Here is an 18,248-nt window from a genome sequence, read left to right on the forward strand (position 1 = left end):
TCTCCCCTTACATCAGAGTCGCCCTTTATATCACAGTCCCCATTAAAGTTCTCCATCACATCAGGGTTCCTATAAAAGTTCTCACATACATCAGGGTCCCTATCAGAGCCCCCCCCCCTTACATTAAGGTTCCCATCAGAGCTCCCCTGTCATTAGAGTCCCTCTTTACAAATGGCTCCCCTTCACAGTCCCCCTTACCACTGTAAGGCTTATAGCAAGGCTGTAGCAGCATGGCAGGAGCTGCTACGGCAGGTCTGGACTTGCAAATCTTTTTTTAACCTTTTTGAATTTTAATGAGTGAAATAACTATTTGACCCCTTCACAAAATATGACTTAGCACTTGGTGGCAAAGCGCTTGTTGGCAATCACAGAGGTCAGACATTTCTTGTAGTTGGCCACCAGGTTTGCACACATCTCAGGAGGAATTTTGTCCCACTTCTCTTTGCAGATCCTCTCCAAGTCATTAAGGTTTCGAAGCTGACGTTTGGTAACTCAAACCTTCAGCTTCCTCCACATTTTTTTTATGGGATTAAGGTCTGGAGACTGGCTAGGCCACTCCAGGACCTTAATGTGCTTCTTCTTTAGCCACTCCTTTGTTGCCTTGGCCGTGTGTTTTGGGTCATTGTCATGCTGGAATACCCATCCACACCCATTTTCAATGCCCCGGCTGAGGGAAGGAGGTTCTCATCCAAGATTTGATGGCACATGGCCCCGTCCATCGTCCCTTTGATGTGGTGAAGTTGTCCTGTCCACTTAGCAGAAAAACACCCCCAAAGCATAATGTTTCCACCTCCATGTTTGATGGTGGAGATAGTGTTCTTGGGGTTATAGGCAGCATTCCTCCTCCTCCTCCAAACACGGCAAGTTGATGCCAAAGAGCTTGATTTTGGTCTCATCTGACCACAACACTTTCACCCAGTTCTCCTCTGAATCATTCAGATGTTTATTACCAAACTTCAGACGGGCCTGTACATGTGCTTTCTTGAGCAGGGGGACCTTGTGGGCACTGCAGGATTTCAGTCCTTCACGGCATAGTGTGTTACCAATTGTTTTCTTGGTGACTATGGTTCCAGCTGCCTTAAAATCATTGACAATATTCTCCCATGTAGTTCTGGGCTGATTCCTCACCATTCTCATGATCATTGAAACTCCACGAAGTGAGATCTTGTATGGAGTCCCAGACTGAGGGAGATTGTTATTTTGTGTTTCTTCCATTTGTGAATAATTGCACCAACTGTTGTCACCCTCTCACCAAGCTGCTTGGCAGTGGTCTTGTAGTTCCTTCCAGCCTTGTGTAGGTCTACAATCCAATGGTGGAGAGATTGGAATCTGATTGATTGCTTCTGTGGACTGGTATCTTTTATACAGGTAACAAGCTGAGATTAGGAGCACTCTCTTTAAGAGAGTGCTCCTAATCTCAGCTCTTTACCTGTATAGAAGACACCTGAGAGCCAGAAATCTTGCGGATTGATAGGGGATCAAATACTTATTTCACTCATTAAAATGCAAATCCATTTATAACTTTTTTGACATTTCTGGATATTTTTGTTGGTATTCTATCACTCACTGTTAAAATAAACCTACCATTAAAATTAGAGACCAATCATTTCTTTGTCAGTGGGCAAACGTACAAAATCAGCAGGGGATCAAATACTTTTTTTTCTCACTGCAATGCCCCGTACACACGGTCAGACTTTGTTCGGACCGACAACAAAATCCTAGGATTTTTTCTGACGGATGTTGGCTCAAACTTGTCTTGCATACACACGGTCACACAAAGTTGTCGGAAAACCCGATCGTTCTGAACGCGGTGACGTAAAACACATACGTCAGGACTATAAACGGGGCAGTGGCCAATAGCTTTCAATCTCTTTATTTATTCTGAGCATGCGTGGCACTTTGTCCGTCGGATTTGTGTACACACGATCGGAATTTCCGACAAAGGATTTTGTTGTCGGAAAATTTTATATCCTGCTCTCAAACTTTGTGTGTCGGAAAATCCGATGGAAAATGTGTGATGGAGCCTACACACGGTCGGAATTTCCGACAACAAGGTCCTATCACACATTTTCCATCGGAAAATCCGACCGTGTGTACGGGGCATAACACTTTCCAGGAAAATGCAGTTGCAGAAGGTTTTGGGTATCATAAACACCATGTATTGTCCTACAGAGAATCTCCATAATGTGAAACGTGGTGAAACAATGTCTACATTAGGAGAACAATACACTAGTTTACTGAAATGTGCAGCAATTTCATCTCTATTATTCAGCCTCTTATTATTGTACAATAATCCCACACAAATCTCAGTATTTCATGGGAAAACCACTTCCTCCAACTACTTTATGCAACTCTTCAAATATCCAACTACTTTTCCCAAATCCCCCCTGCGGCTTAGTACAACTTCCTACTGTTGTTCAGCAAAGTACTTCTTTATTTCTCGAAACTGTCATCTACTGCTAATCACTTACTTTCTCCCGCCACTCATCCTCCACTTACTCAACAGCTTTGCATAGCTCTAGAACTCTCAACAGTTCTCTCCACCTTTTTTTGAGATGCTCCGGTGTTACTCAAAAACTCTCCCTAGCTACCCTCAACTTTTCTCCACCACTCAAGAGCTCCCACTTATTCAAGAACGCTCAAATGTTACTCCAAACCTCCCAACTCTCCCCACGTATTCATATTCCTGTAGTAGCAAATCAACAACCCTCTACACATGCTCACCGTTTTAACATATTGACTTCTCCCACAACTTTCTGCTGTTACTCAAAAATGAGGATGAGCTCAGGCGTCTTCCGAACTTGAGCCAAACTCCAAACTTGCACTCTTTTTTTTTACTCCAGTTAGTGGTGAGCTGGGTCGTTCCCACTTCGAAATCCGCCTGTTTTTTTATGCCTCATTGGAGTGAAAAGTGTGAGTTTGGCTAGAGATGGGTTCAGAGGATGCCAGGCTCATATTAAAAGTGATCCATAGCTACCCATAAGCTTCAAGAACTCTCAAATGTTACTCAATAAAGCCTAAACTCTAAAACTCTTACTCAAATACCTGCCATAGCAAATCAGCTGCTCACTACAGCTCTCAACTTATGGACTTCTCCCACAACAGTGGCAGAACAACCAATTTCTTCTGCTGGAGGTCGTTTTAGTAACTGCAAGGCTGTGTGTGTGTGTGTACCCATCATCCATCATGTTCTTCTGCATTACTAGATACACCGCCTGCGGCCTTGTCAGGGGAATGTCCTCCAGTGCTCAGGTGTCTGTCCAGGGCCGTGTTCAAGGGTGGAGGGTATTCCGCCATTCAGAGGGCTGCCTGTAAGCCAATGCAGAATTTACATACTTATATAGTTGTCTCAGGTCAGGATATGGCTTGTCAATGACTGGGCATGGGAGCCATAGATTGCTGCATTCCATGCACGTGCAAAACTAAAGATCCCATTTATTATAATTATTACATAATCTATAGGTTGCTTTGATGAACTGGGAACACCATTTTACACTTCAGATGGCTGCCCGGGACCAGAGAAAAGGGCCCTGGGACTGATGGAAAGAGCCCTAGGACCAAAGGAAAGGGCCTCGGGACCAGTGGGTTAGGTCATGGTTTCTTGCACCTGGGCCCTAAAAGTTCTGGTTACACCTCTGTCCCACAACATGCTGCTGTTATTCAAAGATGAGTAGCAGTCACCCCAAAACTCTTCCCACATACAACGGTTACGCAAAAGATTTTTTTTCAGCTACTTAGCAACACTCTTTTGTCAATTATTACTCAAAAACTCTTCCCAGACACTCAACAATTCTCTCCAATTGCTCAAAAACTCTGTCTGCTACCCAAAAATGTCCCTTAGCTATTCAGAAACGTACTGCAGCTCCTCATGATTTTTACTGTTATGCTCAACACCTCCCTGCTGTAAACCAAAAACACTTCCAAGCTAATCAACATCTATTCCCATGTGTTCAATAATTCATGTTAAATAAAAATGCAATAGCTCAGCAACTTTTCCCGGCTAATCAAGACAACTGCTGAAGTAATGAACACAGCTTACTCTGCTACGTAAGATAGCCTTGTCCATGTAGCCAAGACATTTCAAACTTCTTTGCTGAAATCTTCTCAAAAAAGCTTTCTTGTGTTTTTTCTATGCAGTCCATCCCCATTGCTGAACAGCTCTTTTCTTAAATGCTCTGGTTCTCCAACACCAGTCATAGCATCTCATATCTAAAACTTAAAACTTTGGTCCACTGCTCATCCACTCTCCAACAACCATGTCTGTGAAGGTTCTCATTTATTCAACACACGCTATATAGTGGTGGGAAATCACACTCAACTTGACTTGTTCTGTATTGTTGAAGGTGTTTTATACCTTACTAGCCACTTCTTCAGTTCCTAGAGTGTCAGGATGATACCTCAGCACATGCTGTGTATTCACACCCTATGACATCTTAATCCAATCGATATGGAAATGTTGAAGAAGTAGCTTGGTAGGCTACGAAACATCTTTAACATTACAGAACAAGTCCAGATCCAACTGCTTTTAACCAATGTCATCCAACACTCAACATCCCCTAGCTGCTTTGCATTGCAACTGATGGTTGCAATCACATTGTTCTCTCATTCTGAAAAGCCTGACTGGTAATAGGGTTATAACCTCAAAGGTCCTTTTTGACTGTTGTCTGTTCGGCTTTAAACACAGTCCAACAGAGAAAAAAACGGTCTACAGCAAATTACCTGGAAGACTGAAAACCGGTGCTGCGGTTCAAGTGCCTTTGGAACATAGCAATAATCCACTAATATAATGAAGCTGGATAATTCGTAATAGCCATTGCATCAATTCTTTATTGGCTACATGGCAGTAAACAGCAGTAACGCGCTTAGACGGGCCATCAGTTGCAGGAAAGAAAATCACTTGTTTGCCCCCATGTCAATGTTGATGGGGCAATCCCTCCTGCAGAGCTATTGTGTTCTCCTGGCAGAGGGGCGCAGGGATCCATCCCTGCCAGGAGAACACAGTGATTATTTTAGCAGCTATAGCTGCTGGAAATAATCACATGCTGAAAATCCAACATGCTGGTTGTACCCAAGTTGATTGATGGATTCAGGTTGCCCATAGATGGTTCGAATCCCAGCTGAGATTCGAACCGTCTATGGACAGCTTTACGCATAGCTTTGACTATGTGTTAGCAGGTTACTACTGTATCCTACCATGTAGCCAATAAAAAATTGATGCACTGGATGTTACCGAGTAGCTGGTTTCATTATATTAGAAGATGTCTGTTGGGATTCCTGAATGCCAGCTGCCCAGACCTTTACCCTTGAGGCTTATAATTTAGTATTCATTTCAGTTGCCTGCAGCATTTTGACTATTGCCAGTGCAGATTACCTAGAGGCTTCTACTTAAAAATATTATAGAGTGAAATCTGAATCTTGTTGAAAGGTTCAGTCGGCACTTTGTATCTCAGGGTAGCACTTATTATTGGTGATACATAAGGGGTTAATTTACTAATTGCAAATAGACTGTGCATTTTGCAATGTGCAGTGGCTCCAGAGCTTAGTAAATGAGATGAAGAGCGGCTGACTTCCATCATCCAATCATGTGCAAAAAAAAATGCATTTTTTAAAATTTTCCTTGCATGTGATGGGTATTCTTTGCAAAGTGAATGTAGCAACCTCCTAGGTAGATGCTAGAATAGAGTATAGTTTTTGATCTTTCTGCTTATCAGGAAGATGGTCAGGTAAAACAAATGCCCCGTACACACGATCGGACTTTCCGACAACAAAACCGTGGATTTTTGTTTGAAGGATGTTGGCTCCAGCTTGTCTTGCATACACACAGTCACACAAATGTTGGCCAACAATTACGAATGTGGGAATGTGGTGACGTACAAGACGTTTGACGAGCCGAGAAAAAGGAAGTTCAATAGCCAGTGCAGCTCCTTATGCTTGATTCTGAGCATGCGTAGACTTTTGTGCGTCGGACTTGTGCACACACGATCGGAAATTCCGACAACAAAGTTTTGTTGGTGGAAAATTTGAGAACCTGTCAGCCAACATTTAGCGGAAAGTCTGACATCAAATGTTCAGTGGAGCATACACACGGTCGGACTTTCAGCCAACGAGCTCACATCCAACATTTGTTTCGGAAAATCCGATCGTGTGTAAGGGGCATTAGAGTGCTCTCTGCCTACCGGTGAGCAGGATCTATTCGTTAGGGTTGCTCATTCTGCTCAGGTGCAGCTCAGCTTATTTGACCGTCCCTCACTGGTCCAATAGGGAGGCATATTGGACAGTGGGAGGGGACCCGACAAGTGAGTGCACAAGCTTTGTTACAGTACTGGCAATTGGCAGAGGAGAAGTGCTGCATTGCATGCTGGGATACTGTAGTTAAATCCCCCGGCACATGTGCTCAGGGTTAGTTAAGCCAGGGAATAAAGTCCAGGAGGGAGGGGGCGGCTGCCCTTTCCTACGCGAAGGTGGTCGTGCGGCCCTGGGTGGTCGACCCAGGGGCCTAGAGAGAAAAAGAAGCTGAACCCAGAGGTCCTGCAGAGCTGACTGGAAGGGAAACACCATGAAGAATCTGATTCTGCCTACTCTGAGTACAGACCTGTGTCTTTGGGGCCTGCCGAGTGAGGGCAACACCACCATTCAGCTAGAAGAGTCAGTGGACAGGCGTGAGTAAAGGGGATACTATAGAGTATCCTGAAGATAAAGTAGTGCATCATGTCTGCTGCTAGTGAGAGCAAGACTTAATCCCTCCATACATGTGGCTGTATGGTTAAAGCAGTGTGACTGCTTCCACAAGTAATCCGGTGAGGTCAAGCAAGAGTTGTCCTTATCCATTGTAAATAGTTCCAGTTGGTGTATTCCACTCATTCCTTGTCCCACCCAAGTTCCAAAATAAAATACAAAAACACAAATACCCCGGACTGGTCATTGAGTAACTAGCAAGCGGGAGTAAGGGTGGGAGAAGTGGAAACCCATAGCAACCAAAGTGGAAACCCCTAGCAACCAAAGTACCCTGCTGCTGGTAACCAGAGAGAGGCCTAAGAAGTCAACACTCAGCAAGCCGTTGGGGACAGTGCAACATGAAGATTTACCCTATTTACTAAGCTCTGGAGCAACTTCACTTGCAGAGTGCAGCTGCACTTTGCAAAGCGCACAGTCTATTTGAGACCCAGAAAACTGCATGGTGTGCCGCTCAGGCTGTCTAAACGGGGTACAAAACATCCACCGCTAAGAGTGCTGGCCTGGGAGGGAGCTCATCCTGGCTCCTGTGATGACTTGAGGTAGAGAAGGTCTCCCTATGGCCGCACATCCATATCATCCCTGGGGTGAGTGTGTGAGTGGCAACCCCAGCCTGGACTCCAACCAGGCCACGCCTCCAACGTGTTTCCCTCCACCCCTCGGAGCTTAGTCATGGGGCAGGTTGAGGTTGCCACTCAGACACTCATCCCAGGGATGATCACATCACGGTCTATTTGCCTTTACTAAATCAACCCCATAGGCATAGAATTACTGAATTCAAATATTCTGTGCACTCTGCAAGTGCAGTTGCTCCAGAGTTTAGTAAATGAGGGAAAGGTCTGCTGAGTTCCCTCATCCAATCATGTGGAAGCAAAAATGCTGTTTTTTTTAATTCTACTTGGATGTGATTGGGTATTTTTTGTAGAGTGAAGCCTTGCCTCGTTTACTAAGCCTCAGAGCAATCGCACTTATAGAGGTGTGCAGTCTACTTGCCTTTAGTAAATTCACCCCATAAGGTCCTCTCTATTCAGTGACAATACCAGCTACTCAACAGAACAATATATTTACTACTTAATTTCCCTTATGCTTCTGTGCCCATTAGAGATTGCCACAGCTCTCCCCTGCTACTTAATGCTTCTGTATGCCCAACCCTGTTCCTGATGTTACTCCAAGAAACTGTCCATAACAAGCTGAGCTCTTTATTTCACGTTTTAACTTTGGCACTGCTTTTCATTTAATCATCCCAATAGTTTCCTGTTCTACCTCCTCATTGTGTTCTTCTTACAGGTTCCGTGCCAGTGTGAAGGATCTAGAGGTGATGATGCAAAATCTCATCATGACGGCTTTTGAGACGGTGCGTAGCACGGAGCAGGGTATTGAACTGCTGGACGTCTTCCACCATTTGTCAGCCAGAGAGGTGAGGTGCCACCACAAGGGAGCGCTAGAGCTGCTGTATGGTATCCTCCTATAGGAGGTATAGGGGTTCAGAGAGCAGAAGAAATGGGCTGCTAGGAAGTAGTTCAGTGGCAAGCTTGTGAGGCAATGGGGATGAATAAATGGATACTAAGAAGAGAATATGCTCCTGCTCTACTATAAGCAGATTCTGTGAAAACTAAAATCACAACTCGCATATTCTTATGGTACTACTGATCCCGCACTTAAATGTGAACATACATCTAGCTCCGGAAGGTTTCACCCCCTTCAGGCCATTTTTTGCAATTCAGCACTGCGCTACTTTACTGCTACTGGTAATTGTGCAGTAATGCTACACTGTACCCAAACAAAATTTATATCATTTTTTTCACACAAACAGAGCTTTCTTTTGGTGGTATTTGGTCACCACTGGGGTTTTTATTTTTTGCGACATAAATGAAAAAAGACCGAAATTTTTTTTAAAAAAAACAATATTTTTTACTTTCTGCTATAAATCATATCCAATAAAAAAAATTTAAAAAATCTAATATCTTTATACATTTTAGGCAAAATGTATTCTGCTACATGTCTTTTGGTTAAAAAAAATCCCAGTACATGCATATTGATTGATTTGCATGAAAGTTATAGCGTCTACACACTATGGTATATGTATATATATATATATATATATATATATATATATATATATATATATATATATTTTTTTTTTTTTTTTTTTTTTACACCACTAATGACGGTGATCAGTGACTTATAATGAGACTGCTATAGTGCAGCGGGCAATCAGACACTATAGGGCAGGGGTCTCAAACTGGTGGCTCTCCAGCTGTTGCGGAACTACAAGTCCCACCATGCCTCTGCCTTTGGGTGTCATGCTTGTAACTGTCAGCCTTGCAATGCCTCATGGGACTTAGTAGTTTTGCAACAGCTGGAGGGCTGCCAGTTTGAGACCCCTGCTATAGGGGAACTGACTTACTGCCACTGACATCACCATTGACACTAATACAGTAATCAGTACTAATACTCAAGGCGCCCCAACAGGTAGGGTTGCCACCTGTCCAGGATTCACCCAGACAGTCCGGGTTTTAAATCATGTGTCTGGGTTTCAGCCCACCTTAAACCCGAACACATTTTTCAGACAGGAATGTGGCTTGGAACAGGGCTTGACAGGAGGGTGAGGGGGCACTATGTGCGCCACATTACTATTCTCTTTGGAGTGCCCAAAGGTGTCCCATGTCTGTTACAATCCTATAGTGTATACTAAAACAAAAAAATGTACTGTGCACCGCTAAAGTGTTCGGGTTTGGCTTGAAGAAAAAGTGGGAACCCTACCAACATTTCATGTTTTCAAGATTTCGCTCAGATGAAACAGCTGTGGTAATTACTAAGGCAATGAAACTGATCAAATCACCTGTGCAAAATAATGGAGAGCCTGAAAACATGACCTGTTGGGGCGCCTTGAGGACTGGAATTGAGAAACACTGCTATACACTGTCACTGTACTAATGTGGCTGGGAAGGGATTAACATTTAGGGTCATCAAAGGGTTAAATGTGTGCCTAACAATGTGAAATGTGTGTAATGTGTGGAGCTTTTACTAACATATCTCTCTCTTTCTTATCCCTGCTTTAAAGTGATAAGAAAGAGAGAGATTGTTCCCTCTGTACAGAGCTCTGTGTTGATTGTCAACACAGGGCTCTGGGCTGTGATTGCACACAGCTGATCAGCAGGTCCCAGCCACGAATCATTACCTGGGACTTGCTGACAAACTCCGTATGTGTACAATCACAGCTGGTGTTGGTCCTGATCCTGGAAGCAGACCGATTGCACGGGCCACATGTCCGCAGTACATTGCGGGTGGCCGGTCTGCAAGTGGTCAAAAAATAACTCCAGGTAAACAGCTCACAGTTCGAATTTTTATATAAAAGCTGTTTTACCTGCCAAAGTATTTGTATCCCTGTCCATCCAGTCCTCATTTCACACAACCCTGCTCGACAGCAGAGCCACATTTTCTGACCTCTCTTTTCTCCACTGCAGTTAATTGAAGAGGAAGTAAAAGCTGGTCGGTTTTTCTTCCTTCTTCCCTGCAAAGTAAAGGCATAATGTGCTAGTATGCATGGTATACTAGCACATTATGTGACACTTACCTGCAAAGTAAGCCCGCGTCGTCCTCTGCTGCAGGCCGCATCCATCTTCGCCCTTCTTCCTTCAGGGGCCGCGGACTCTGGCTGTGTGGCTGGCTGGAGCCACGTGACGTCACTCCCACACATGCACGTGGGAGTCTCTGGTCATGGCACACGCTCTTGAAGAAACGGCACGGGTGGCCGTTCCTTCAGAGCGCATGCGAAAATGTCATCCTTGGCTCAGTTTACAGTAAATATCTCCTAAACCACGCACGTTTAGGAGATATTTACAGTACCTATAGGTAAGCCTTATTCTAGGCTTGCCTATAGGTACAACTTACACAGGGAGGTTTAAACCTCTTTAATACAGCTTGATTACTTCCCTGCCTCTAACCTGTGCTTGTAACTAGAATTGAAATTGAAGTGCCACACGACTGCTAAGGGGTTTTGATTCCATTAAAAGTCAGGAGCACAATCCGACTAATTTCAGGGGTTTAAGTGTCCACCTTCATCAGGGTTTTTCCAATGTGAACTACAAGCACAGACCTTATCAGCAGCTTGCTTGGCAGCCTGTGATTGGACAGTGTAGGAACAGCAGCACTGAGACAAGTCACCACTGTCCTCTCTTCTACTCCAAAAAAAACTAGACACTGGACTTGACTCCTTTATCTGTCAGTCAGGGAGCATTGGTTGGGCTTGATGACAACCTAAGCACCTCTACCACGCAGTGGGGCCACCCAAAAACAGCCATTTGCCTTTCCCTAGAAATTCAAACTGGAAAAAAAGAGCTCCAGCTGGTCATCTTAAGAGCTTTTTACCATTATTAGTAAAATTGAGACAAGAGGAAGATAAAAGTATCCAAAACACATTTTGATGAACCTGCAGTGTAAAGGAACCTTTATGCTGTATGTATAGTGCTGTGGGAAGATTTTTCATTTTTTTTATCCAAGCCCTGATGAAGGGGGATTGTTTAGCCCCTGAAACGCATTGTTTTTTTTCTTCTTGTTGTCTCTATATTACCAGGAATAAATGATGATGGACTATTAAGACGACCATCCGGCACTTCTTTTTTTGTTGATTTCCTTCTTCCCTACTTCTGCTGACAGCATGTTCCTTGTCCACACACCTGATTGGCTGCTGGTGCTGCCTTCACCCATCTCCCAGTGTGAATGCTGCTGTACGCAATTACATTAAGGCTGATACCAAGTCAAATTCAACTACTATGTAAAAATAGTTATTTCTTTTAATAATTACATTACTGTATTGATTGGTATCTATTTTATTTATATCTGCACTGAGTTTTGCTTTAAAGGTACAGCCCACCCAGAAGTAATATTTCTGTTATAGGTGAAGTACACGCCAAAACACTCTGTAACCTTGTGTTCCTTGTCCTCCAGGCCATAAAACGTACATTTGACAAGAAGACGGTACAAGTGTATGAAATGTTCAAGAATGAGCTGGATCTTGTCAACAAAGAACTAGGCAGAAAAATTCCTACAGTGCCATCTCACATGAGCCGCTCGGCTGGTCAGGCGCACTGGGTGCAGGCTTTAAGACGTCGCATTGATCGGCCAATGCAGGTGAGTCCAGTGGATGTCAGGAGCTCATATCAGTCTCTGCCCCAGAGGAGCTTACACTCTAATGTCTCACCACAGTCACATACTATTATTATACATTTATAAAGCTCTGACATATTCTGTAGTGTTGTACAGAGAACACTGAGCTGGTCACATCAACAGGGCGGCCATCACAAATTTTACACAGCTTTAGGCCTGGTCCCCCAAGGGACTGACCACCAACATTCCCCAGGGCCCGCCCACTGGCCGTCCCACTGGCTGTTGAATTGAATCCACCCACTGGCCAACCTCCCCTGAGTCCTTTAGTGCACCCATTTTTATTTTAGCATTCCTACAACTTAATATATGAAAATTCAAAGTCTATTCATCCACCTCGCTGATAATGGCCTTCTTGATCCCCTTCAGTCTGGATTTCATCCTCAACACTCCACAGAAACTGCTCTCCTAAAACTAACAAACGATCTACTAATGGCCAAAGCCAGTCGACACTATTCTGTACTCCTACTCCTGGACCTCTCTGCTGCCTTTGATACGGTTGACCACCCCCTCCTCCTCAAAAAACTACACGCCTTTGGTCTCTGTGACTGTACACTTCGCTGGTTCTCTTCCTACTTATCCAACCGCACCTTTAGCGTTTCTTATAACTCTACTTCCTCCTCTCCTCTTCCTTTCTCTGTTGGGGTCCCTCAGGGTTCTGTTCTTGGACCTCTACTATTTTCAATCTACACCGCCTCCCTGGGTCAAGTGATAGCCTCCATGGCTTCCAATACCACCTCTACGCTGACGACATCCAAATCTATTTCTCTACCCCTCAGCTTACTCCCTCTGTCTCCTCACGTATCACTAATTTACTATCAGATATATCAGTCTGGATGTCACACCACTTCTCAAACTCAATCTAGCCAAACTCGAATTTATAACTTTTCCTCCCCCATATGCCTCTTCCCCTGATCTCTCTGTCAAAATCGATGGCACAACTATAAGCCCATCCCCACATGCCAAGGTTCTAGGTGTAGTCCTAGACTCTGAACTTTCCTTCAAGCAACACATCCAATCACTGTCCAAATCCTGCCGCCTCAACCTCCGCAACATCTCCAAAATACGCCCCTTTCTAACCAATGACACAACAAAGCTCTTAATTCACTCGCTGGTCATCTCTCGCCTCGACTACTGCAACTCCCTTCTCATTTGCTTACCTCTACATAGTTTATCACCTCTTCAATCCATTATGAATGCCGCTGCCAGACTCATCCACCTTACCAATCGCTCTGTGTCTGCCACTCCTCTCTGTCAATCCCTCCACTGGCTTTCGCTCGGCCAAAGAATTAAATTCAAAATTCTAACAACTACGTACAAAGCCATCCACAATTTCGCCCCCAGCTACATCACTAGCCTAGTCTCTAAATAGAAACCTACTCGCTCTCTTCGTTCCTCTTAAGACCTCCTGCTCTCTAGCTCCCTCGTCACCTCCTCCCACACTCGCCTCCAGGCCTTTTCCAAAGCCTCTCCAATCCTATGGAATGTCCTACCCCAATCTGTCCGCTTATCTCCTACTTTATTAGCTTTCAGACGATCCCTGAAAACCCTTCTCTTCAGAGAAGCCTATCCTACCCACACCTAACAACTGTATTTTCATTTTTTCCATCAGCTCATCCCCCACAGTTATTACCTTTTGTTTCCACTTGACCCTCCCTTCTAGATTGTAAGCTCTAATGAGCAGGGCCCTCTGATCCCTCCTGTATTGATTTGTATTGTAAGTGTACTGTCTACCCCCATGTTGTAAAGCGCTGCGCAAACTGTTGGCGCTATATAAATCCTGTATAATAATAACAATAATAATAATATTCATCAGTGCTTTCAAGATTTAACAGTAAGGAATTATATTTTGGCCAAAAAATATGAAGCCTGCCACCATGACGAGGTAGACTATTTTGAGCAGGACCCTACACTAACACTAACTGCATTGCCTTTTCAACGCCCCCCCAAATCTATCCTGCCCTAGCAGATCTAGGAAAACAAAACCTCCCTCTCCACAATGTCACTCTCATCCTCATCCCCACACAGAATCATCCACATCCCTCTCCACAATGTAACTCTCATCCTCATCCCCACCCAGAATCCTCCACCCCTCTCCACAAAGTAACTCCATCATCCTCATCCCCACCCAGAATCATCCACATCCCTCTCCACAATATAACTCCATCATCCTCAGCCCCACCCAGAATCATCCACATCCCTCTCCACAATGTAACTTCATCTTCCTCAGCCCCACCCAGAATCATCCTCATCCATCGTCACAGTGTAACTCTCATCCTCATCCCCACCCAGAATCATCCACATCCCTCTCCAAAATGTAACTCTCATCCTCATCCCCACCCAGAATCATCCACATACCTCTCCAAAATGTAACTCCATCATCCTCATCCCCACCCAGAATCATCCACATCCCTCTCCACAATGTAACTCTATCATCCTCATCCCACGCAGAATCACCCTCACCCCTTTCTACAATGTAACTCTCATCCTCATCCCCACCCAGAATCATCCATCCCTCTCCACAATGTAACTCCATCATCCTCATCCCCACCCAGAATCATCCATCCCTCTCCACAATGTAACTATCATCCTCATCCCCACCCAGAATCATCCACATCCCTCTCCACAATGTAACTCCATCATCCTCAACCCCACCCAGAATCACCCTCACCCCTTTCACCCCTTTCACCCCTTTCTGCCCTAGCAGATCTAGGAAAACAGAACCTCCCTCTCCACAATGTAACTCTCATCCTCATCCCCACCCAGAATCATCCACATCCCTCTCCACAATGTAACTCCATCATCCTCATCCCCACCCAGAATCATCCATCCCTCTCCACAATGTAACTCTTTCATCCTCATCCCACCCAGAATCACCCTCACCCCTCTCAATAATGTCACTCTCATCCTCATCCCCACCCAGAATCATCCTCCTCCATCGTCACAGTGTAACTCTCATCCTCATCCCCACCCAGAATCATCCACATCCCTCTCCACAATGTAACTCCATCATCCTCATCCCCACCCAGAATCATCCATCCCTCTCCACAATGTAACTCTATCATCCTCATCCCACCCAGAATCACCCTCACCCCTTTCTACAATGTAACTCTCATCCTCATCCCCACCCAGAATCATCCATCCCTCTCCACAACGTAACTCCATCATCCTCATCCCCACCCAGAATCATCCATCCCTCTCCACAATGTAACTATCATCCTCATCCCCACCCAGAATCATCCACATCCCTCTCCACAATGTAACTCCATCATCCTCAACCCCACCCAGAATCACCCTCACCCCTTTCACCCCTTTCTGCCCTAGCAGATCTAGGAAAACAGAACCTCCCTCTCCACAATGTAACTCTCATCCTCATCCCCACCCAGAATCATCCACATCCCTCTCCACAATGTAACTCCATCATCCTCATCCCCACCCAGAATCATCCATCCCTCTCCACAATGTAACTCTTTCATCCTCATCCCACCCAGAATCACCCACACCCCTCTCAATAATGTCACTCTCATCCTCATCCCCACCCAGAATCATCCTCCTCCATCGTCACAGTGTAACTCTCATCCTCATCCCCACCCAGAATCATCCACATCCCTCTCCACAATGTAACTCCATCATCCTCATCCCCACCCAGAATCATCCATCCCTCTCCACAATGTAACTCTATCATCCTCATCCCACCCAGAATCACCCTCACCCCTTTCTACAATGTAACTCTCATCCTCATCCCCACCCAGAATCATCCATCCCTCTCCACAATGTAACTCTCGTCCTCATTCCCAACTAGAATCATCCTCATTCCTCTCCTGGAGAGAGATGAGGATGATTCTGGGTGGAGATGAGGATGAGAAATACATTGTGGAGAGGGATGAGGATGATTCTGGGTGGGGATGAGGATGAGAGATACATTGTAGAAAGGGATGAGGGTGATTATGGGTGGGGATGAGGATGATGGAGTTACATTGTGGAGAGGGATGGATGATTCTGGGTGGGGATGAGGATGATGGAGTTACATTGTGGAGAGGGGTGTGGATGATTCTGGGTGGGGATGAGGATGATGGAGTTACATTGTGGAGAGGGGTGTGGATGATTCTGGGTGGGGATGAGGATGATGGAGTTACATTGTGGAGAGGGATGTGTGACATTATTGAGAGGTTCTTCACAATGTAACTCTCATCCGCACCCAGAATCATCCTCATCCATCTTCACAATGGAACTCCATCATGTCAGGTTGTATGATGTCCCACCTGGGCAGATTAGTAAAGTCCACTCCACACACTTGCCCTCCCATGCTGCTCTCTCAAATCTACATGCACCTGAGAAGGTGGGCTGGGCCTCATTACTTCCGAGGCTGGCCACACACCCTCCCTGAGTCTTGCCCAATCACATTGCTAGTCTAGCAGCAGGCTCCACCTCAGGGTAGGAGCTGGAGCCAGTGCCCGATCACTGATCAGTTGGGGGGGAGGGGGGGAACTAGGAGAGGAGGAATGTCTCGGCTTCAGTGGCTTGTGTGCAGGCAGTGCTTTTTTGAGCCCGGGCCCCTTGGGAAGCCCAGGCCCCCTACAAGTGTATGGGCTGTACCCCCTTGATGGGCCCTGCACATCAATCTCTGAACCAGAGGAGCTTACACTTGCACAACGTTCCACCACAGTCCCACACTATTATTATTATTATACATTTAAACTGTATAGTGCTAACATTTCTTAATTGTACATCACAGGATGCATGTGAGTTAGTTATTAAACTGTTGTGTTATGCTGCACCTCCAGGTGATTGGACACTGGCAAATAGCAAACCTTGACTCAGCCCTGCATAACCCCACCCACTCCTAGCTTTGCCTCAATTTTTTCCTAGTGTCCTTAGGTGATGTACCTGTCTTTTTTCTGCTGGGTGTGTCTACTACTATGATATACTAAAATCTACAACCAAAATTGTGTCCAGCCACTGAGCCTTGGTGCTCTAAAGCAGCAGCAGTTATCAAGATCAGTCCCTATGGTCTGCCATTCCTAGAGGGGCTATACCCAGTGGAAGAATTGGGTAGGTCTGTAAGATGCCACTTGCACTGGATCCCACGTGTGGTGCTCACTTTGGCAGGCAGTTGCAGCATGTGAGTTAGCTGGCGGGGTGCTATGTAGGTCCAGGGCTGTGGTCTGCTGCAGCAGAGCCCCGTCCCTGAAGACGCTGCAGGGTAGCCTGATATGATATAGGTGAAGATCGAGCTGGAGAAATTTTTGATATCTGGGTCCAAAACATTGAGGGGATTTACTAAAACTGGAGCGTGCAAAATCTGGTGCAGCTCTGCATAGAAACCAATCAGCTTTCAGGTTTTACAGTGAAAGTTTTTTTTTTTAAATAACAAAGATGTTATACTCTCCTGCTCTGTGCAGTGGTTTTGCACAGAGCAGCCCCAATCCTCCTCTTTTCAGGTCCCCTGTCAACGCTCTTGGCCTCTCCCTCCTGTTGAGTGTTCCCTGAGCAAGCAACTTGCAACGGGGGCACCCAAGCAGGCTCGTTCATGAGCCGTAGCTCTGTGTGTCCATTCACATACAGAGCCGCGGCGCGGCCCCGTCCCCACTCTCTCCTCAGTGGCTCACTGGCTGTGATTGACAACAGCAGGAGCCAATGGCTGAAGGCCAGAAAGCCCTCATCCTGATGTGTTTACCACTGCACATGGAAAGCATACATGCTACATCTCAGGCAATGATTGGGTTTTACCTCCCTTCAGTTACAACTGGAAAAGTCCTTGGCCCTGAGCACTACTAAGGCTCAGGTTTATGCTTTGGCGGTACTCTATCCAATACTGTTCGCTTCCCATTGCTTGGTCAGAACATTTGTACAAGGGATGACTTACATTGTACCACCAGTACACTCTGTGTTGACTCTGTGGGTTCTCAATCTGGTGTTGTTGCTCTTTCAGTGGCCTCCATTTAAGCGAATTTGGGATATTTCTCTCCTTCTTCTTTCCCACAAGGTAGCCTTTTCTTGTGGCAATCTATTTGATCATAAGAGTGTATGATCTTTTGTGGCCTTATTACGTAACGAACCATTGCTTGTTCTTCTTCACAAGGATAAGGTTGTTTTGACATCTCAGAACTGTTCTCGGAATTTAATTTAAACCAGGACATAGTGTTGCCTTTGTTTTTGTCCACCTCTGAAACATCCTAAGGGGATTGTTGTCCACTGCCTGGATTTCGTTAGGGCTGTGCGAGTCTATCCTGCAGCCACAGCCTTGATCCAAACATCTTGTCGCCAAAGGGCACCCGCAAGGGACAGGATGGTTTGTCTTTGGTGGGCCTGTTGGCTATTGTTTGCTGTTGCCTGTTTCTCAGGGTTTG

The 18,248-nt window shown here is 45.3% G+C and overlaps 1 protein-coding gene across 1 annotated transcript in view; it reads left to right on the top strand.

Annotated features, from left to right (window-relative positions):
- The window catches only part of LOC141133537 (dynein axonemal heavy chain 2-like), a 345,338-nt gene that overhangs the window by 108,803 nt on the left and 218,287 nt on the right, over positions 1–18,248 (top strand). Inside the window, exons 12-13 of the mRNA XM_073622980.1 lie at positions 8,020–8,149; positions 11,683–11,865. Of these exons, the coding sequence (XP_073479081.1) occupies positions 8,020–8,149; positions 11,683–11,865 (313 nt within the window). The remainder of the gene's footprint in view (positions 1–8,019; positions 8,150–11,682; positions 11,866–18,248) is intronic.

This window comes from Aquarana catesbeiana, linkage group LG03, assembly GCF_042186555.1.
Source record: "Aquarana catesbeiana isolate 2022-GZ linkage group LG03, ASM4218655v1, whole genome shotgun sequence".
NCBI classification, from domain to species: domain Eukaryota; kingdom Metazoa; phylum Chordata; class Amphibia; order Anura; family Ranidae; genus Aquarana; species Aquarana catesbeiana.